Source organism: Muntiacus reevesi, chromosome 10 (assembly GCF_963930625.1).
Source record: "Muntiacus reevesi chromosome 10, mMunRee1.1, whole genome shotgun sequence".
NCBI lineage: Eukaryota > Metazoa > Chordata > Mammalia > Artiodactyla > Cervidae > Muntiacus > Muntiacus reevesi.
In genome coordinates this window covers 44,756,502-44,779,072 of record NC_089258.1, presented here as the reverse complement: position 1 = coordinate 44,779,072, position 22,571 = coordinate 44,756,502, and the positions used below count along the sequence as shown (strand labels likewise).

General features: G+C 56.8%; 1 protein-coding gene across 1 annotated transcript; it reads right to left on the bottom strand.

Moving 5' to 3' along the window:
- Window positions 1-7,407: 7,407 nt before the first annotated feature.
- Window positions 7,408-13,144, bottom strand: KBTBD11 (kelch repeat and BTB domain containing 11). Its single transcript, XM_065946475.1, has 2 exons — window positions 10,279-13,144; window positions 7,408-9,187 (listed from the first exon to the last, which is right to left on the bottom strand). The coding sequence occupies exon 1, from the start codon at window positions 12,994-12,996 to the stop codon at window positions 11,053-11,055; it is 1,944 nt and encodes a 647-aa protein (XP_065802547.1). The 5' UTR covers window positions 12,997-13,144; the 3' UTR covers window positions 7,408-9,187; window positions 10,279-11,052.
- Between the last annotated feature and the right edge of the window lie 9,427 nt (window positions 13,145-22,571).

Genomic DNA, 22,571 nt, shown 5'->3' with positions numbered 1-22,571 from the left:
TCTATACCTCCTACTGCTCCTGTTTCTCTGATTCAGCCTCCTTGTCCCTGAGCTAGAAATCATGGATGATGCAAAGATCACTGGGGATGTGACAGCAAACAGGAGGGTAGAGGAGAACGTGTGAAATCAAAGGCCCCTGCCCACCATCTCAGAGGACACGTGTGAGCACATGTGTGGGTGCGGGGGCAGGAGGAGCTCTGACTTTGGTTGTTCGGCTCTGTTTCATCTCACACGTGCAGCTGCAGCCGAGCACATTGACATCCTGACAAGTGAGTCACAGCCTGAGGTTTGAGAACACTGATCGCAAAGACAGCTGATTCCTGCTGCTGTGTAGAAGCTGCCCGACTGTATGGGGTGGGCCCAGGGACTCACTGTCAGAACTGAGAAACACAAAAGGAAGCAGCAGCTGCAGGTGGGCGGGGGCGTCCTGGCAGCCCCTCCCACCCTCAGCGTCTGCATCAGGGTGGCTGCAGCAGCGTCAGAACCCTCCTCCGCGGACCGTGGGCCCCCTGCGGGCTGCAGCCCTGAGACTGAGTCCCCTTGTGTCCTTCGAGGACGGACGCTTGCCCTCCATCCTGGAGCCCAGGGAAGCCCACGGCCTTCGTCCTGCCTCCAGCGTGTCTCTGCCCCAACCCCAGGCCATCCCCCTGCGCGTCCACACGTCCCGCAGTTCCCATCTCTCCTGGGGACTGTAAGTAACGTGTGACCAACTGCCTGCCATCATGCAGTCACCTTTACAAACAGACTCAGAACAGGACAGAGGGGAAAAGGTCAGCCCCCTCTTGACATTAATGAATTTAACGTTGGCTCTGGTGGGCAGTGCTTTGGGGTGACAGGAAGTGGGGAGAGTGTGGGAAGGTCGAGGCTGTGATGAGAGGGGAAGATGCCCACAGAGGCCAGAGGGAAGTGAGGAACCAGGGTGGATGCCAGGGCCCAGTGAAGGCGAAGGGGGTGTGGGGGGCCCTGGGCAAAGAACGGGAGGAAAAGGAAGGGGTGACCAAGTCAGTTCAGTTCAGTTCAATTCATTTGCTCAGTCGTGTCCGACTCTTTGTGACCCCATGAACTGCAGCACGCCAGGCCTCCCTGTCCATCACCAACTCCTGGAGTCTACCCAAACCCATACCCATTGAGTCAGTGATGCCATCCAGCCATCTCATCCTCTGTCGTCCCCTTCTCCTCCTGCCCTCAATCTTTCCCAGCATCAGGGTCTTTTCAAATAAGTCAGCTCTTCGCATCAAGCGGCCAAAGTATTGGAGTTTCAACTTCAGCATCAGTCGTTTCAATGAACACCGAGGACTGATTTCCTTTAGGATGGACTGGTTGGATCTCCTTGCAGTCCAAGGGACTCTCAAGAGTCTTCTCAACACCACAGTTCAAAAGCATCAATTCTTTGGTGCTCATATTTCTTTATAGCCCAACTCTTACATCCATACATGACCACTGGAAAAACCATAGCCTTGATTAGATGAACATTTGTTGGCAAAGTAATGTCTCTGCTTTTTAATATGCTGTGTAAATTGATAGTAACTTTTCTTCCAAGGAGCAAGCGTCTTTTAATTTCATGGCTGCAGTCACTATCTGCAGTGATTTTGGAGCCCCCCAAAAATAAAGTTCTCTCACGGTTTCCACTGTTTCCCCATCTATTTGCTATAAGGTGATTGCCGGGAGAAATATCAATAACCTCAGATATGCAGATAACACCACCTTTATGACAGAAAGCAAAGAGGAACTAAAGAGCCTCTTGATGAAAGTGAAATAGAAGAGTGAAAAAGTTGGCTTAAAACTCAACATTCAGAAAACTAAGATCATGGCATCCGGCCCCATCACTTCATGGCAAATAGATGGGGAAACAGTGGCCCAAGTCAGGTTACTGAGTTAGCATTCCAGAACTAGGCTGTGATGGGCTGGTGATGGCTGAAAAGACAGAGGGGGGGTCCGGCCCCCCCGGACCCCAGCTGCCCTCGTCCCGTCTGCTGCCCCAGTCACAGCTCCCACTTAGGATTTCCTATGAGCCATCCCTTCCTACTTACATGTCTCTATTACCCATCCTTCCTTAGAACCTGAACTCTATTCAGGTTTAATGCATCTGAATTGTGCCAAGTAAATGATTAGTAACTGGATGGGGTGAGTGGGGGCAGGGGGCCCATCCATTCCTCACGGCCAAGGTCAGAGAGTGGCCTCCCTGACCCGGACACAGAGCCCTGGGCCACGACCTTCTGAAAAGAGCGCAGAGCCCTTAACTGCTGAGGACACTGTGGGGACGCCGGCCCGCCTGCCCGGGGACAGGAGGAGATTCAGAGCGAGCCGCAGAGAGAAAGAGCCTTTGTCTGCGCGAGGGCCAGTTCCCACAGCCGCTGTGTCACAAAGGCCGGCGGACACTGCTCTGCTGTGTACAGAGGGGCGGGGCGGGCTCGGCCGGCCCCAGGGTGGCACCAAGCCTGCGGGGAAAAGCTCACAGAAGCGCCGAGAAAGCCGGTGGGGCACCCGGCCACCATCCTGGAGGCGGACAGAGAGCTCCCCTGGCCGTCCTGAGGCCCGGGCTGGCTGCAGGTGCCCCGCCCGCCTGCCCACCCCCCCGCTCCCGCCTCCTTCCAGGACGGTGCGCCCCCGGGGGCCCCAGGCCAGCCTGGGGTTCTCCGCCCCGACCGCCGCCCTCCCTGCTCCGCCGGCGCCTGCACCGCACGGCCTGCAGGGCGGTTTGCCCACAGCCTGTGTGAGTCACCGCAGAGTCACAGCACATCCAAAGGGCAGACCCGCTGGGTTGTAGGGGGCAGCAGCTGCGGGGCAGATGGGGCTGGACACGGGGGCGGGCCTCGGCCCCCGATGCCCTGGAGGGAAAGCACCCTCGGGACGCAGCGGCCTCGGTAATCAGGTTATTCGTAAGGCCCCGAAGGGACCTGTAGTCTAAACCTAAGCGGAAACCGGGCAGCCTGACTTGGCACATGCAGTCTGTTTGAAGCATCACACAGTCCTGAAACCGCGGGCATGGCCAGGATGCATACTTCTGATACATTAGACTCTTCCTTCCATTGTGTATGCGGTCCCAGTTATACCATTGCTGCTCAATTTCAGAGAGTTCTCAAATTAAGCCCGGGAAGCAGAAGGAAATGTCTCCAGAGTGCATTAGAAACCTGCAGAGCCAGCAGTGGCTTGAACTCGACTTTTGTCGCGGGTAGGAGTCGCTGTGTTGCCCACCTGTCTGAAGGCGGGGCCCCGGGCACCCACCGCTCTGTCTGAGCTCAGCACCAGGACCCGAGTCTGACCTGAGCAGGGCCTCCCACCCACCAGGCGGTCCTGGGGGCACCAGCCCCGTGGAAACGCCTACCCGGAAACTCAGAGCTGCAGCGAGGGGTACGCTGTCCGCTCCCGCCGTGCCCGGCCGGGCCCTGACCTTCCAGAGCTTTCACTAAGAATGGCTGACGAGCATGGGCCCTTCCTCTGTTTCTCTGAGACACCTGCGTGCTCCCACCATTCGGGGCATCCTTCTTGGGGGCCTGCGAGTCACGCCTTCTGGAGGAAGCTTGAGGAAGGACGGCTGGCCCCCTAGACCTGGGGGAGGCAGAGCCCTAACTCAGCAGCTGCCAGGTTCAGACACGGCTCCATTGCGGTCCAGGAACCGGCCCCGGCACTGTCTGCTGCCCCCTCCCGCCCCCTCGAAGGCGCCATCACCTGGCTGAGCCCCATGCTGGCTCCTCTCACTGTGGGCGGCACTGAGCAGAATCCGCTTTAGCGGACGCCCAGCTGTGTTTGTCTTTGATGGGTTCCAAAGGCCAGGAAACTTGTGCTTGCCCGAGCCTTGATGTGGAGGAGGGACAGCGGCCCCGTGACGTCCTGATGACACTCGGGGGTGGTGAGCAGCTCAGCAGCTTTGTGGGCACCAGAGGCCACGGATGCAGGAGCCTTGGGCCAGGACACTGTGGACACAGGACTGTGGACCCAGAGGACCAGCAGATGTGAGGAGACAGCAGAGAAAACGCTGCGTGGCCATGGGTGTCTGTCTGTTTGGGGTTTGGTGGATTCTCCTACAGGACACCTGGGGGCCGTTCACTCAGACAACGGCCCCTAGGGGCTCACATGAACACAGATCTCCAGAGAGGAACTGGCCGGTCAGTGTCATGTCCCTGCTGGGCCCCAGTGTTTTCACCGCCATGCAGGCAGTGGCCTTGCACCCGCGACCTCAGGCCCGGAGGTGAAGGTTCTGGACGGGAGGCGCGGTCTGCAGACAGTAGCACGCCCGCCTGCGGTGTCCACAGCTCACGAGTGGACTCAGCTGAGTGCCCACCGTCCCCAACGCTGACCATGAATCTGGAAGCCAAGGGTCCCGACGACCAGGCCCACCCATGTCTTCAAAGAGCTTGGTTTCCAGTGAGGACGAAAGACTGCAGCAAACAGACAGGAACCTGCTCTGACTGCGCATTAACAATAGAAACATGACCTAAATGGCTAAGACCAGAGACATAAGTAGACAAAAAGAAAGGCATGACATGAGGGATATTAACAATAAAGGCCTGATCTAATTGAGTAATAATAAGGTTCTGATAGAACCGGATGATAACAATAAACATGTGATACACTGGACAGTAACAATAAGGATAAGACATAATGGACAATAATAATACACAACAAGCTAGGTACTAACAAGAGTCATCAAGAAAGCATGCTGAGTGAACCGTGGCCGGGATGGAGGAGGAGAAGGCTGGAAGGAAGGTGGTGTTGGAAGGCCGTTCCGGGGCAGGAGAGAGAGAGAGGAGAACGGGGCGGGGGCGAGGAGAGAGGTGACAGCGTGGACGCCATGGGGTGGGCCCCGCCAGGTCCAGTGAGGCGGGCCTGGTGCTGGAGAAGCGTGGCGGGGTGACATGGCTGGCGCGCGGGGTGAGGGGCAGACTGTGTGGCCCAGGCCGGGCTGCAGCTGGGGCCCTTTGGACTGTGTTGGAAACTCCGAGCAGTCGGGTCAGAGCCAAGCGAGCCAGAGGCCGTGTCCACCCAGCCTGGGTCTGGTGCACCCATCTGACTCCAGCCCGAAACCAGGCAGAGCGCCGTGGACAAGCTCTGAAAGTATCCTCCTCCCAGCACACCCAGGAAATGGCTGCAGCGGGACAGTCCTCTCCACGCCTCTTCCGCGCAGAGGGCATCTCCAGGGGCACACCTGGGTCTCTCTGCACCTTGCCCCCTTCGCCCAGGGGAGGGGAGCTGAGTGATGCATCGGGGGCAGGCCCTGCCCGTCACACCCTGGGCCCCCTCTGTGGGTCCTGCCCCTGCCAAGGCCAGCTTCTGTCTGCGCCCAGTGCCCACACCAGGTCTCAGCCCACAGAGGGGATGGTGGCAGCAGGAGAAGCTGCTGAAGGAAATGTCAGGCTCCTCGCAGAGCCCTAGAGATGAGGCGCGGGGCTGGCCGCTCATCGTGATGTCGATGGGTTTGGGCCACAGGGGTGTCCCAAATTGCCGGGCACGCGGGGGTCAGGGATCAGGGGTCAGACGACAGGACAGAGGGGGATGGAGGCCACAGCCGTCCTTGGGTTTCCAGGAAGAGGCCAGCAGGGTGGGGTGAACACGACACTGGCCGGTTTTAGTGATTTCTCTGGGCTTTGGGGTGTTCTGAGGTGCCGGGCACCGGGCCGGGGTGACTCGGGCAGAGGAGTGTCCCTTCCGGGGGCAGGGCAGGTGGTGGAGGCTGGGCCTCCCCGGGGGATTGGCACAGGTCACAGGCGGCTCCTGGGCCCTTGGCAGGTGGGGGGGTATCTGCCCACCAGGTGGGATTTCAGCTGTCAGAACATCACAGGAGACAGAAAACTTTAAATGGATACAGCCCACCCACTCCTGTGGGTCTGCAGGCCTGCATCCCACGCGGTGATTCAGGGGGCAGGTACCAGCCACTCCGCCAAGTAACCCGAGCCCCACTTCCTCTCCCCTCCTGAGCCTCCTTCTCATTTGGGGGTGACTTGGCTGGGCGGGGAGGGGAGCGGGGGGGATGCCCTGGGCACTCTGTGTCCTCTGGATTTGAGTGGCATCAGGTGCTTCTCAGGGAAGGAGGAGGATCCCGGGGAGCAGGGACTGCGCCCCAAGCTTCGCCTGACAGTCCTGGGCCTCAGACCCTTGGCAGGACTAAGTCACGGGACCACAGCTATGCCCACCTGGCTTCTTGCTCACTCAGGAGGTTTTGACCCGGGAGGGCCTCCCTCCAGGGGGCGGGCTTCCTCTCTGCCCACTGAGGCCCCTGCCTGTCCCTCACCCATACCCCAGCCTTGCAGCCCCAACCCAGGCCGCCCCCAGCCCCAAGGCCACCAGCCCCCATCACTCCCAGCCTCAGACACACCCAAACTTGCCGCCCTCAGCCCACCTCACTCATCCCCCCTGCCTGGCACCCTGGGCAGCTCAGGGACCCCCCCAACAGACCCTGAGACTGCTCAGAGCAGCCAGCGCCCCGCTGTCCCCCCCACCTGCCTCTCCCACAGACACTCCAGTAAAGCACTCCCCTCACCCTCGTGCTGTGTCCCTGACCGCCTCTCCCCGCCCCCGCCCAGCCCTGGGTCCTCCCGTGGCCGACGGGCAACGTCCCAGCATAGACACTGCCCCCCAGGAGCGGTGAGCTGGAAGGGGCACGGTGGGGAGGGTGGGCAGAGGTGCCCACAGGTGCCTGAGGAGTATGAAGAGACCCATGCCTGGATCTGGCCGCTGGAAGCCCCTCCACACTCCACAGGCCTCATTCACAGAGGGGTCGCCCCCCGACCCCCAGGCCTCAAAGGTCAGGCTGGAATCTCCCAGCCCTGAAGCTCATTCCCAGAGAGGCCCGCCACCAGGGGCTCTGCTCCGGAGAGAAGACACAAGGCCAGCCTCGCAGACTGCAGGAGCGCTAGCATCGTCCAGTGATTTATTTCATCTTGGCATAAGCAGGCAGATGGACAGGGTTTCATGGGGGTGGGCACTCAGGACTCGAAACGCGAGCGCTGATTGGTACAGCATCAACTGGGCAAATCTGTGTCTTCAAGGCGACTGTTTGTCTTCAACATCCAGCAACATCACAGCACTGCTTAGCGCTTTCAAAGCCTCAGAGGAGTTTGCGTCTCACAGGAGGACACATCTGGTCTTTTGTTTCATTTCACACCAATTCACCGAGCAGGTAGGAGGCCCTCACCCATGCCAGTTCCCACACTAGGAGCCGGAGCCTCGCGGTGCCTTCCAGGACGCAGGGAAGCAAAGAGAACGCAGCTCTGCTGCACACTCAGACACAGCCAGAACACGACGCATTCCCATCCTTAGTTCCTGTTATCTTCCTGTGAATGATGATGTCACAGAGGAATGGGGAAAAGGAGAACACTGATTTTTTTAAAGACACCAAAAATAAAACATTTTGTAAGCTAGGAAATCATCTACAATAAGACAGAATGCAAAAGAGCACTTGTGTTTACATTTCGACCCAGGAAGGTGTTACAACAGATAATGTCCTGAAACCATCTTAACTTCAGGAAAAGGCCAAGACTTAAAAACACATTTCATTTCAAAACATGTCAGAGGAAGTTACCCAAGAGACCAACAAATTAACCAGTGGCTACCAGCATTAATAAAGTGACACCAGAAAGTAACAAAAATGGGCCAAGTGATTCATTTTAAGTATTTGTAGCAAAAGTGATACAGGCAGTTGTTGTCACTAAGTAGCCAAAGAACTTCTGCAACATTCATTTTCTCAAAGGAAAGGAAACTGGTGGAGAAATAAAGTCACCGCAGCCCCAGGCCAGCCCCAATAAAGCTGCCAGAGTCCACGCTGGCGCTGGCACCAGAGCTCTCCCCAGCCAGGAGTAAAAACAGAAAGGAAATGAAGATGACTTCACCCCAACCCTTAGGGTTCCAAACGAACCTTGATTCACAACACAGAAGTCATTGCTGTCAACCAACCAAAAGATTAAGCTTCCACAAATTAACGTTTCCCCTGAAAATGCCCCACTGCTCTTTCAAATGTCTGGAAATGTCAGTGTTTGGGGGTTTCTTAATTTCATGAGAATTACGGATGTTGTAAATACACTGCCTTCATTTGATTCAAGCGATCGAAGAGCAGGGATACTTTTGCACCAACTGGTTCTCTACAGAGAGCCGGACACAGGCTCGGCAATGGGACGAGCCCCGATCCTGGAACGTCAGCCCTGGAGGCCAGCCCCTCACCCCACCCTCCTGTGCAGAAGGATCCGGGGCGGGGGGCTTTTCCATTCGTGTCCTTGGCGAACTGTCCAACTGGCCCCACACCCCTGGTACTGGCCCCCAAACAAGATAAACTGGTCTTTGCAGCACACAGGTCCTCTGGCACCTGTTCTCGATGATGCTGCCATGAGAAACGTGGTCTGCAAGATTCTAAGTCCATCACCCTCCTCAGGTATCCTCCGGGATCTGGTCCTGACAACTCCCTGGGGCTCGGGGCCAGCTCCCACAGGAAGCGGTGCTGCGTCTCAGCCACGCGTCCCTTCATTCAATTCAAGGATGAAATAATATCCAAACACTCCAGCGGGGTGTGTCATCGTCTGGCTGTCCACGTCTGACAGCTAGTATGTCTCCCATCTCCAATGGGGAGCGTTGACTTTGGAAGCCCACTTTAGCATTTGTGTTTTTCAGTGGTAAGCATCCTAGGAATGATTTCTCAAGTAAAATCACAGTGATAATATCTCATGAGTTTGATAGTGAAGGAATGAAAATATCACCCCGGTTCCATTTCAAATAAAAATTGAGCATAAATAATGAAAGTCTGGAGGAAAATGTACTGTCATGTGAAAAGCTCATGTCTTTACAAGAACACTGTCTGTTTCTTTTGGCCCTCACTTCTTCTTCTCCTGCCATGCCTCCAGTCTGCTCCTACAAAGTCAGGCAATCTGGAGCCTGGGTTTTCCTAAGACGCTGACCCAAGTTGCCAAGACATCCTGTCGTGTCAGGAGCGGTCACGGGCAGGCGCACAAATCCCCAGAACACACCAGCTGAGACGGCAGAGCTCTGTCCTCAGGACATGCATGAGTCACGCTGAATTTCTAAGCATGCTTAACTGACCACTTTAATGACCACTGCCACTTTAGGAAGCATAACCTATTCCCCGCCCACCCACGGATCGCACAGGCAGGTTCCCTCCCCTCACTGATTCATGAGGAAATCACAGTAAGCTACACGTGACTTCATCGACTCCTGTGCCAGTAACCTTCAGTGGGCACGTTTGCTGTCATAAAAAAAAAGTGGATTGGATTCAGAGGCCAAGTCAGTTGGCCTCTCTTTATGAACATATATTTTATCCTTAAATGTTTAATAAACAGTAAACCCTGCCTTTTAATCCTTGTGCCCTATCACAGTAGTGAAACTTAATGTTAGTTTTATTAATGGTTATTTTGGAGTTCACAATTAGACAAAAGTAGTTCATTTGCTAAACTACATTATGTTGTTGTTGTTCAGTTGCTAATTCATGTCCCACTCTTTTGCAACCCCATAGACTGCAGCCCACCAGGCTCCTCTGTCCATGGGATTTCCCAGGCAAGAATACTAGAGAGGGTTGCCGTTTCCTCCCCCAGGAGGTCTTCCTCACCCGAGTCTCCCGTATTGGCAGGCAGATTCTTTCCCGCAGAGCCACCAGGAAAGCCCCAACCTACCTAGCTCCCTCTCCTGTCAATATGCTGTCACTCTGCACACTTTCTTAGAATAATGGTTGTAAAAATAAAGTTCCCTCAGAGTTACAGAATTAATATTTAAAACATCACAATTAGTGGGTTCAAACTATGCCTGTATGTTTTTCTTTAGAACTCTCAGACAAGAAAGGATTTTAGGCCCCTTTCAGGGGGAACACTGCTCTCTTCAAGCCCACTATAAAACATCGCCGCGGCTGGGCACATCTGGCCCCGCTTTCAAAGCAGGCAAGCACCAGGCCGCTGTCAGCCTCTCCTATTGACCTAAAACCCAAGTAAGAGTCAGTCATTGCTACACCTTTGAACATAATGATGCTGCTGCTGCTGCTAAGTCACTTCAGTCGTGTCTGACTCTGTGCGACCCCATAGACGGCAGCCCACCAGGCTCCCCTGTCCCTGGGATTCTCCAGGCAAGAACACTGGAGTGAGTTGCCATTTCCTTCTCCAATGCAGGAAAGTGAAAAGTGAGAGTGAAGTTGCTCGGTCAGGTCCGACTCTTCGCGACCCCATGGACGGCAGCCTACCAGGCTCCTCCATCCATGGGATTTTCCAGGCAAGAGTAAGGAGTGGGGTGCCATTGCCTTCTCCAGAACACAATGATGAACACCCTTTAAATTGAAAGTATTAAACCCACCTCAGTTAGGTGATGAGGGACCTGCTCTCAGGTGTGTGGATTTCTGGACCCCGTCTGGGGCCCCTGCGATGACAGGAAATATCTCCAGTGCTCACTGAACAGAAGACCTTATTGGGAATCAAAAATTTCATCTTTAATACTGCTTACATTTGGAGTTGAGCCAATTGCAAGTTGAGCACATAGGGCAGGAACTTTTAAACTAAATTAGAAAAGCTTTAAGAGCTTGATTTATCGGTTATAATTTTAAACTCCAAGCTAAAAATAGTACGACCTTCTTTCAGGTGTTTCCAGGAATATGGTTCACACTGGCCTCATTTAGGACTCCAGTCTGGGAGCCCCTCCGTGTTTCCCAGGGCCTTCTCAGCGGGCAGTAACAAGGGGGCTGGCACCCCGCAGCCCGCAGAACTCAAGCCCACCCACTGCACCCGGAAGCGCAGTCTCTGATTCTGTTTCCTTCTTTCTCAGGTATGTTGTATCTTATTTGCAAGGTTATTTGCTCACATCCTGCATCTTAATCCATCGACCCCCCCCTTAAGCAAAGCAAAGCAAAGCAGAAGGAAAGCAGAGTAGAAAGGGGGCCTTGAGGCAGCCTTGGACACGGTCTCCCAGGCCCTGCAACAAGCACTACCTCGTAAGTGATCCCCGTGGGCAGCGCCCACCCCCGACCCTCTCCCCTCGCCTCCGCTCCCCTTGCGCCCTTCCGGGTTCCCAATTGGGACCTCGGCCCTATTTCGGGCCACGGAGGGACACGCCGAGTGACCACCCGGGCCCATCTTACGCGGCGCCCTCCTCCCCTCGGTCCGGCTTCTCCTCCGGCAAGTTGAGCACGAAGGGGAAGAGCAGGCCCCGGGCGTCCGCCGGGGTTTGGAGCGAATGGAGCTCAAAGCTGCCTTCCGGGCCCCTGTCACCGGCGCCGGGCTCGCCCTCGGCGGGCGGCACGAAGCGCCAGGTGCCCGCGCGGCTCACGCAGTAGATGGTGCCCTCCAGCGCGGCGCAGCGGAAGGGCTGCAGGCCCGAGGGCGCGCCCGGGGGCCGCAGGTGCGAGGCGCAGCGGCTCCACTGCTTAGCCAGGCAGTGGTAACGGAGCACGCTGACCCCCCCGGCCTGCACGGCCGCCGGCGCGTCGCCGCGCGCCCCACACAGGTCGAAGCGGTAGATGAAGCCGTCCAGGGCCACCATGTCGGCTGAGCGCTCGCGGCTGCTGCTGCACGGGCACTCCTGCCACTCGTCGCGCCGCGGGTCGTACTTGAGCAGGCGGTAGAAAAGGGAGCCCCCGGACACGTAGATCTCGCCGTTGCACGTGGTGGCCTCGTGCGCCACGGCGAAGGCGCCCCGGGGCAGCGGGGCCACGGCAGCCCAGCGGTCGGCGCGCGGGTCGTAGCGCTCCACGCTGAGCAGGCACTCGCCGCCCACGGCGTAGAGGTGGCCGTCCAGGGCCAGCAGTTGCAGCTGCGAGCGCGCCTGGCGCAGCGGCCTCACGGTGCTCCAGCGATCAGTGGCCGGGTTGTAGCAGAAGACCCGGTCGGAGGGCCTGGCGCGGCCGTCGGGGCCCGCAGGCCCCACGCCTCCAGCCACGAAGAGGTAGTTGTAGAGCACGCAGATGCCGCAGCCCCGCGCCGGCGCGCCCTCCGGCAGCCGCGTCAGCTCGCGCCACTCGCCGGCCGCCTCGTGGAAGCAGTAGACGGCGGCCTCGCCGCGGCCCTCCGCGTCCCCCGACGGGCTCTGCGGCCGGCTGCCCGCGCGCTCCCCGGCCGGCCCGAGGGCGGCGGCCAGCAGGCGGGTGCGGCCGGCGCGTAGGCGGCGGCGCAGCAGCAGGTCGCGCTCGGCTCCCGACAGGCGCCCGAAGACGGCAGGCTCGCGCAGCACCTCCAGGTAGTGGTCGCTCATGAAGCGGTAGGCGGCCTCGCGCAGCTCGGCCAGCCGCTGCCGCTTGGCCGCGGTCAGCACCTCGAAGCAGTTGGCCAGGCTCAGCTGCGGCGCCACAGCATCGGTGGCGCGCTGCGCGGCGCAGGGCAGCTGCAGGCGGCGCGCGCCGGCCACCACGTCGGCCACGTTGTCCGGGCGCACGCCCGCCATGCGCCCGCTGTACGCGTAGGCCAGCAGCAACCGCAGCGCCGCCCAACCCACGCCCTGCACCCGCAGCACGTCCCGGGACGCGCGCGCGCGGAAGTAGTCGCTGCGCGCCGCCAGCACCGCTTTATGCGCCCGCAGCCGGCGGCCCGAGACCTCGATGAGCAGGTCGGGCTCTCCGTGCTCCGGGCCGACGCCGGGGGGCACGGGCGCGGGGTCCGCGGGCTCCTCCGGGGACGCGGGCTCCTTGGCCGGCGGGCGCTCCCCGGGAAACGCGGGCTCCTCGGGGGACGCGGAGTCTTCCGGGGACGCTGGCTCCTCCGGGAACGCGGCGCCCGCGCTGCCGACGCCCCACTGCCTCTCCACCACCCCCCGGCCGCTGCGACACGAGGGCGGCGAGGCCGCTGCGTCCTCCGCCGCGGAGGAGGCGCGAGACTGCGGCGGGGAGTCGTCCCCGGAGCTGAAACACAGGGACGCGCTGAGGCTGCAGGGTGTCTGCGCCGGGGACGCCGCGCCCTCCCCCTCGGCCGCGTCCGGCGGCTGCAGGCTGCCCTCTCCCGGAGCCTCGGGAGCGCCGCCCCGGCCCCCGGCCTGGCCGCACGCTCCGTCGCCCGGGTAGAGGACGCAGGGGACCACCGGGCTCTCCATGCGCGCGCGCTCGGGCGGCTGTCCCCGCTCAGCAGCCCCACATCACTCCGCCCAGACTCGGGCCGCCCAAGGTTGATGGCTCCTCCGGGCTCCGGGCGCGCGATCAGACCTCACTTGTGTCCACAGCGGGTTTCGCTCTCGCGCCGCTCGGCTCGCGCCCGCCCGCCTGCTCTCCCGAGAAAGGGGTGTGTCGGCGGGAGCGCGCTCCCGTTCGCGGCTGAACTTGTGACCCCAGCGCGGTCCCCGCGGGCGGGCGGCCGTTTGCCCGGGTCTGTGCGGTCCGGGCTCCGCGCGGCGGACTGGACGCTCTGGGCACGGCTCCCGCTCTGCGGGCCGAGCTGTCGGGTACTAAGCACCTGGCCCGCCCTCTCTCTCCGAGTCACCGTCCATCTGTCCGCATCCCATCGCGTCCGCGCTCGGCGCCGGGCTGCGACCCACGCTTCCCAACCCTGACTTTTAGTCCTGCTTTACAGGCAGCCGCCCGGGGAACTTTCTCCTCGTGTGTGACCCCCGTTCGCCATCAGCGCTGAGCGGGGGCCTGGCTCGGCAGTGTTCACCTGGGGCGGGCGGGGATGCTGTAATTCACTCGCCAGGTGGGCGTTAGGGCAAGTCAGTGCACACACTAGACCCGGCTTCCTCACTCATCCACCGGGGGCCTTCCTCTTCCTTTGTCGGAATATCAGGTGTTTCCATGTCGTGTCACCAGCTCTTCGTGTTCCTGTTTACGGGGAAAGAGAGGATGTTTGAGTTTGCATTTTCCATAGGCGATTTCGTGTGATACCATCTGTCCCCAGCACCCCCACAAGCTGTAGGCTTCAGATTTGGTGGGAAGGGGATTTTGGCTTTTCAGTGCTGGAGAGATACTTCAGTGAATATTATTTAGGAATTAAAAGACTGTTCCTCCCCTGATTTCTGAGGGCTGTAAAGAAGGACCCGGTTCAGCCAAGGGCTGTAAATATTAATACGTTGGGTTGAACCACAAAACTGCTGGTTTGGGGATCACTGACAGTCAATATCAACCATTCCCGAACTCCAAGCTAATGAGATGTTATGTGTGAAATTAAGAACTCTCAGTGAGAAAGCATGGTTAGCCTATGACACCTCCTCAGTTCTACCCTGGGACAGTTTTCCTGAAACCTGATCCAGTCAGCTATCTCAAATTTGGTCACAACCAGTATTTAAAGAAAGGTGCTGAGCCAGGGCTTTTGTGTGGGCTTGGCCTCCGAGGCTCCAACCTGAAACCCATTTGATTGACTCCTTCTCCGCACCGCACCTCTGAAAACCTCCAAGAAAGGGACGCTCCAAAGAGCACACATGCCCCCAAAGAGAAGCCAAGATGAAAGAAAACAGAAAACAAAACCCACATAACTCCTTGGAAGGCAGAGGTGAGCGCCTGCAGATGAATCATAAGAATAAACCATCTTTCCTAAATTAGCCAAATCTTCACTGAGACTCGGCAGCCTGGAGGGGGGCTCTTGGCATAAGGGGTGGGGCAGCTGTGCTCTGGTTTTCCTACAAAGAGGCTGAGGACAAGAGAAACCCGCCAGATGCACGCAGCCAGGCCCGCCGTCTTTCCAGGCTGTGTTCGCCTCTTAGACGAGATACAGTGACATGTAACCACCTACCCTCAGCTGCTTCTGATTCTCTGCTAACCGTACTTAATACTGTTACCTGATCCCTATAAATGTGCAGGGTTGAGTGTATGTATATATATAAACACACATCCTTGCCCGGCTCTTTCCTGCTGCCATGTTAGGAAAAAGGCTTTCCTATATTCTCAGAAATACAAGTGTCTCAGAGGTGGAAATTCTAGATGTTCAGTTCCCTCTCCCTTCCTCTGTCTCTCTTCCCCTCCCTCCCTCCCTATTTCCCAGAAACTGTTAACAGTACCCTGTGGGCATATTCCCACATGCAGAGCACTGTCTAGGACGTGTGCAAAGGCAGCGTGGGGACGGTGGGGACAGGCTGAAACTCTGACCACGGGCGTGAGGGTCATGGGGGTGCTGCATGTTTACTCAGCTGTGCCCCAGCCCGCGGAGCCGCTGGGGAGGCTGTGTCCACTGAGGTGGAGATGAACTCCGGCCCCTGGTGACCGGAATGTGATGACAGACTGGAAACCAGCACAGATTTTATAAGCAAAGGTTCTGGCTTTTTCCCAAAATGCCAGAGGTGTTTTCTTAGTCAGCTGAGTCATTCAGGGAAAGTTAGATAAAAAGTAACACATACTTACATATCTTACCCAAATATATGTGTACACCTCCATGTCTGAAATAAAACCAGAGAACTGGCTCTCTGATTTGCCTCCTTCTTTTCACACTTGCTCTGTATGGTATGGCCAGTCTTGGGCCTCAGAAAACTAACTAGTTTTTGGCCAGGAAAAGAGTTCCAGATCCTCCTAGTTCCCTCTCTGGCCTGACTCTCATCAGAATGTGCACAGGCCCAACCCCTGTGGGTTCTCCTCTGGGAAGTCATCATAGACTCGAAGCCAAGGCAGGGCATGGGACTCACTTGAAAAGCCTGAGTTTGGAACTCTCATGTTTTAAAAGCTCTCCAGAATCCATTTAAAGCCTGAAAGAATCGGGCAAAGCAGAAATTTTGTCATAGCTGCACTGAGCAAGAGCTGCGTGATGAAACAGACACAATCTAGGCGGTCAGTGGCCTTAGCAGGCACGGCCGTGCCCACTCCCCGTGTGCCGTCCGCTGTCTGAAGGAAGGTGCTGCAGGCCAACAGGTCCTGCCTCACCCCCACCCCAACACACGGTGCAGGGCAAACGGTCAGCATCCCCAGGAGAGAGCAGGGGACCACTTCCTTTCCCAAATGACGTTCAAGAAACTCAAACTTGCAGAGCGAAGCCCTCTCCCCCAGAATGACCCGTTACTGTGGTTTGGCCTTAAAATGGATGGGAAGGAATCTGCCCATTTTGTGTATAAGAGTCCTCGGAGGCATTGGCGGATCTGCCAAGACGCTCAGGTCAGGTTGCTTTGGTTGGAAGTCCGGGATTTCCAAAGGGACTTTTCCCCATGTTGTACTTGGCTCTGGAATCAGAGTCCCCCCTTTGGAGGCTCTAGGAGGATTCTGAGCCTGGCGCCCGCCCTGACAGCAAAGAAACCACCAGACTCCCCGCCGACCGTGGCTCAGGAAGGGCCTCCCTCGATCACCTTTCTGGGGCTGTTAGATGAACAACCGCCTCTCCGCCTGTCGTTGTGACTGACTGGAGGGATGTGTCAGCAGAGGTGTGGGTGTGCAATAGTAACAGGATCCTTCCTGACTATTGGTGAGAAAATATTTTAATAGGAACATGTCTGCTTTAAATATAACTTAGGTAGCACTCCCCGTGAAGGATATACATCTCTTCTCCACAGTGTAAATACCCAAGCAGAAGTTTTTAGCCTCTTCCTATGAATTTCTTCACTCTCAATATGAATTTTTTTTAAAAAAAGACTGTGTATAATTTCCAAATGTGGACATTATTTATGCACTTAATGTGGCCATCAGATAATTTAAAATTAAGTATGTTTCATTATCATGATATAGGTTGCTAAAGGGAATATCCCTTTCAAATAAAGTTAATTTTTTAAAAACATTAATGAACAGACTTAGGAAGTTTATCTAAAGACCTGCAGCGCCTGTTGTTGCAGCCAATTCCTTCTGGGGGTCCTCTGGGTCAGGTCCGCCATGTGTGTAATCCGAGTGTCCAGCCACCTGCTTGTGACAGCAGGGTCCCAGGACCACTCCCTGACCCTGCCCGCCACTGATCCACACACACCAGGTCGACCCCACCCACAGAGTGAGCAGCCAGTGAATCCTGGGATGACATTAACCTGAGTCTACTCTGCCAGATTACATGCAGGACATTTCTAAGACTCCGCAGACTGTAAGGCAGCCTCAGCACAGGAGTGGCCGTGACACAGCTCACGCCTGTCTTGTCTATCCTCCAGGCACTGCTGTCGTATGTTACACATGTGACCCTTGCAGGAACCCTTCTGTGGGGCTGCAGTTTTTAGCCCTGTTTTGCTAGAGGAAATGAGATGTGAAGCGGTCTCACCAACTTCATATGATTAACCAGCCCAGTGCCTGGCAGGTGGCTGAGTCAGATGGGGCCCACGGCCTGGCTCCAGCATCCATGCTGCCCAGCGCCCACCCGATGCTCCGGGTCCTTCTGTCTGCTACTTCTGTTTTGGGTTTTTTTTTAATTTTATTATGTATTTTGGCTGCGCTGGGTCTGCAAGGTGCCAGCGTTCTCTGGTTGCAGTGCACGGGGGCTGCTCTCTAGCTGTGGCGATGGCCTCTCCTCTTGTGGGGCACAAGCCCCAGGGCCTGCCGTCTTTAGTAGCGGTGGTTCCCCGGGCTCTCGAGCACAAGCTCAGTTGTGGCGCACAGTTGCTCCAAGGCATGTGGGATCTTCCTGGACGAGGAATCAAACCTGAGTCTCCTGCGTTGGCGGGCGGATTCTTTACCACTGAGCCGCCAGGGAGGTCCTTCCTGTCTGTTCCAGTTTTGAAGGTGAAGCCCGGGACTTTGCCGCATCCGCGTGCCTGGCTGAGGGATGCCTACGAGACGCTGGTGGGTCTGGTCCGCTGCCCAGCGTGTCCGGGGGTCAGCATGCTGACGGCGCGGGCTGTCCCAGCCCGGAGAGGGAAGCAGATGGAGATGCAGGCAGGTCTGGCGGGAATGGGCTGCTGGGGCTGTCTGTGTGGGCGTGATTTAGGGGAATAACAGCAGGCTGACTCCCTGGCAGGGATGCACTGGTGGAAGTAAAATTAGAGAATTTCCTGAAGAAAAGCCTTTACGTAATAGCTGTTCACAAAGTCCAAACTCCTTAGGCTGGAAAACAAGGCATTGAGCCATCTGCTCCCAGGTCTGCCCCGAGCTCAGTCCTCGTCCTTGGCCAGAAAGGCCTCTCCACCCGCGGAGCGAGCACAGAACTGCCGCTGCGCCCTGGTGAGCCCCGTGAGGCTGTGTGCACGTGTACACCCCATGCAGGTGTGCCTGTGTGTGCAGATCCCGCGCCCTGGTGAGCCCTGTGAGGCTGTGTGCACATGTACACCCCATGCACGTGTGCCTGTGTGTGCAGATCTCACACCCTGATAAGCCCCATGAGGCTGTGTGTGCTGACCCCGTGCCCTGGTGAGCCCTGTGAGGCTGTGTGTGCGTGCACACCCCACGCAGGTGTGCCTCTGCGTGCAGACCCTGCACCCTGCCCTCCCAGAGCGCTGTCAAGAGCACGGCCTGCCGGTCCTCCTGCTGCAGCCGCACTGCCTCAGTTTATGCGGGAGAGAGGCCCCGCGGGTCAGAGAGCTGAAATCAGGGGAGCGTCTCTGTGCCCTTGACTGTCACCAGTGACGAGCCATCTGGGTAAGATGATGCCCAGGGTGAAGGGATGAGATGTACATTAATCCAACAGGACAACTAGGTCATGAAGATCTGTAGGAGAGCTTCACCGCTCCGCCTCCCTCGTCAGATCACCAGTCTTTGTTTTTAATTCGAGAGACACACACGGTGTCAGAGCATCGTGACTCACGAGACAGCCCTTGGTAGGAGATGGACTCTCACTCCTGAAGTCGGCACACTCGAGTGGGGGACTCGGGGGCATTGCTGCTGCGGGCTCTGGGGACCCTGTGCCTTCAATCACCACCAAACGTGACATCACACAGACAGGACCCGACTTGGTGCCGTTACAACATGGTCCTGTGCTCCACGGAGTCACAGACCCCGAGGAGCTGAAAGGAGAACAGGTGGAGATAAACGTGTGCATTCGTCACTTGGAAGACTCCCAGGTTAGATGAGTGCAAACGACACCCCTGGTTTCCAGATGCGCCTTCAGGGAACAAGGCCAGAACGCGCTGCAAGAGAAACACGTGCCTCTGTTTGCAGCTCGGGTTCGGGAGGTGTTGGCCTGGGCAGACACGACTGTGAACACCGCGATCCCACACGGGACCACCGGGGCTGGAAAGAGGTGCATGGACCACAGTCCCAGCAGGAAACCTGTAGCCATGAGACCCAGTTCTGAGCAACGGTTGAGTAACCTGAACTCTTCTAAGATAAGGCTGTCTTGTGCATCCTCTGAAATCAGAGGTGAGCTCTCCAGCAGAGATGGAAAGCTGGAGTCAGAAGTGAGAGACTTGCCTGGACTGAACAAATTCACACTTCCCCCAGTTCTTCAATCTGTTAAAGTCCCATTAGCGGTGATAAATAATTAATAGTATTCTGCCACTTACTTGGTTCACATATTGAGCAGATATAGCTGAACACCCACAATGTTTCAGGAAGTGCCCTTGGTCCTAGACGGTAGCAGGAACCAAAAAGACTTGACCTTGGCCCCCGCGGAGCTCCCAGTCTAGGGAGAAAGTAAACCTAAGCCATCATTATACAAATTCTAGTGAATTACAAACCACGTAAACAAGGGTCTGAGAGGCGTGATAGACCTGGTTTCCACTGGCATCGGGGAAGATTCCTGAGAGCAGGAGGGAGCCAGACACAGGGCCAGCAGAAGAGAGAACAGACTCCTTGGGTTGGAAACAAGCTTGACCAGTTCAGAAACTGGAGAGCCTGGCGCGGCCAGGAGCCCCAGGGTGAGCAGGGCTGGGCCCCACCCCACCCTCGCATCCGAATGACAACAGGCATCCTCTGATGGCTTCAAAGAAGTGAAGGGAGGTGACAAGGCAGCCTGTTTCAGAAAGAATGCTTTGTGTCCTTCTGTACAAAAAGCTTGATTAAACGTCTTTTAGACTGATTTTCCATCACTGCCAAAAGGACCACACACATTAAAATGGATGAACTACATCTACATGTACCGGTGTGAATAAATTCCAAACACATAATTTTGAATTTTGGAAGGTTTGGCATTTGCAAAAAGATGCCGTATAATACGATTTTCTGCTCATGCTTGGGCTCGGTCGTATCTGACTCTGTGAGAGCCCATGGACCGTACCCCGCCAGGCTCCTCTGTCCCTGGGATTCTCCAGCAAGAATACTGGAGTGGGTTGCCATTTCCTCTCCCAGCGGATCTTCCTGACCCAGGGACTGAACCTGTCTCCTGTGCTTCCTGCATTGGCAGGTGAACTCCTTACCACTGAGCCACCTGGGAGCACCATAATACTATTTACATACATTTAAACATGAAAAAAAAAAACTCTGTGTCACTCATGGAACTGTGAAAGGGACAGGATTGGTGGGGGGTGGGGGAGGTGTTGTCCACCTGCTGGGTTAGCACCCGGCTTCCTAAGGATTTGAAGTGTAAACAGCAAGATGATAACATGTATTAAAGCTCACTGGGATAACATTGATATTTTAATCACATTATTAATGGTGTTTGATTATTTCATAACTTACAACTTAAAAATGTTATCCCATATGTGTAATGAGTATTCATCAATTAAATAATCAATCTGGACTGCGGCTGACTCTCATGGAAGCCACACAGTCTGAAACATAATTAAGTCACTCACTAGGTAACAAGACTCCTAAGTTGCCATATTCTTAGTGCTAGAGTATGTGAGTAAAGTCCAGGTCAAACTGAAATGTGGGGAAGTTAAATAAAAACTCACATTTTATAATTTTCAAAGCTCTAAGCTCTTGGTTTTATAGAGAGATTTGTCCAAGATCACACACCCGTTGCTGGCAAGTTAGAACCCAGACCCCTCTCTACGAATCGCACTTGCTTACTTATCGCTGTTGGCACGAATGGACCACAGCTAGAAAGCCCTGTCTCTGACCTCTGTCCTGCTTTGCTGTGGTTAAGACGTAACAATAGAGCACCCCCACCCTGCCCCGCCCGTGTCCTCAGGTATCCTGCCAGTTCCCAGAAGCGATGCTCTTGACCTAGGCCCGCCCCCTCCGGCTCAGCAGGTCCTGGGAAAGGGCCTGAGTCTTGCCTGGAAACCGCAGCAGAGCAGAACCGCCTTCAGTTTGGCTGTCAGGAGACAAGGAACCTGGCGGAGAGCTTACAGGGAGGAATTCATCCAAATTCAACATGTGATCTCTGTCCTCTAAGCAACGAGGGTGGCGGATGGGACGCGGAGGCAGATGAAATGCCAGCTTGTCTCTCACTGTTGACACCTGGCTTCTGAAGCAGAAATCCAGACACGCTCTGCCAGTGGGAGTTCCTCCATGTGAGCATCAGAGAGGTCTCTCCCATCAGGACAGTCCTGAGACAGCCAGGAATAAGTGGATGCAAAAACGAAATATTTAAATGATCTTGAGACTCAATCCAAGGAAACTATTGGGTTGCCCAAAAAATTAGCTAGGGCTTTTGTTACATTATATGGAAAAATCCAAACATTTTGGCCAACCCAATATATTATCAACCTGCTGTCTTTGCAAACTCTTTGAAAGTGAAAGTGTTAGTTGCTCAGTCATGTCCGGCTCTTTCTGACCCCATGGACTGTAGCCCTCCAGGCTCCTCTGTCCATGGGATTCTCCAGGGGGTAGGCTGCCATGTCCTCCTCCAGGGGATCTTCCCATCCCAGGGATCGAACGGGTGTCTCCTGCATCACAGGCAGATTCTTTACCACTGAGTCACCTGGGAAGCCCAACATCTGCCTAAATAGTTTATAGGTGAAAGCTGCCAACATACTGGTTTCCACTGCATTTCCCCCAAATGTGGGTGTGGAGTCGGGGCTGCGGTGGGGTCAGGGTGAGGGGGTCACCTCAGTCTCAAGAAGAGGCTATTTTGGGAAACAGCACTCCCACTCGGGCAGACACCACAGGCGGCCAGGCAGTAGTGACTCTGGGGAAGGTGTGACACCCCCCTCCCCCCCCCCCCACACACACATCGCCCTTTCTGCCGTCTTCTGGGGTCTGGAAGTCTACAAGGAAGTGGCCGCACCCCGCGTTAGTGCGGGAGGCGGCTGTGATGCCCCACGGCCAGGCGGGGTAGGGGGCGTCTGCAGGTCTGGTCCCAGCACAGCCGACCCCGGGCGTCCCTCACACAGCGGGCTCTCACCGGGCAGGGTGGGCTCCACTGCGCCAAGGGCCCGGGCCACGGCAGGCACCCGGGGGGCGGGGCCCTCTCTCCCAGGCTTTCCGCCTGGGCCGCCGGCCTTGTTCTCCTTGGAGCTCTGCAGGGCAGCCCTGCCCCACACCGCCCGGCCCTCGGAGACCACAGGGCCAGCGAGGCTGACTTCTCCCCACACGAGGACCCTGCGCTCGGACCTGGACACCCAGCCTCGGCGGGACCCGAACCTCAAGGGCCAGGGCGCTGGGCCGCGGGAGGGTGGGTGGAGGGCCACACTCAGCACCTCGGGGCGGGCAGCTCAGCCTGGGAGCCCGCAGCCGCGGAAGGAGCTGGAGGGGGCGCAGCAGAATGGCGCGGGACGTGACTCATGGTCCCCGAGGCCTCTTGGTGCAGCCTGGCCGTGTGGACAGGATGAGAGAGGAGGGGCGGTCATCTCCCGGGTGACAGCGGCCCCGCGGGTGTGCTCCGGCCCCCAGATCCCAAACGCTGGTCACTGCGGTGAGGGAGGCTGTGCCGAAAACGGCAAACAGGCCGCTTCCGCTCTTAGCACCCACACTCAGGGGCCTGGTGCCGACATGTGAGAAGTCCGGGGCCTCTGGGGACCCAGCTCGAGCCCAA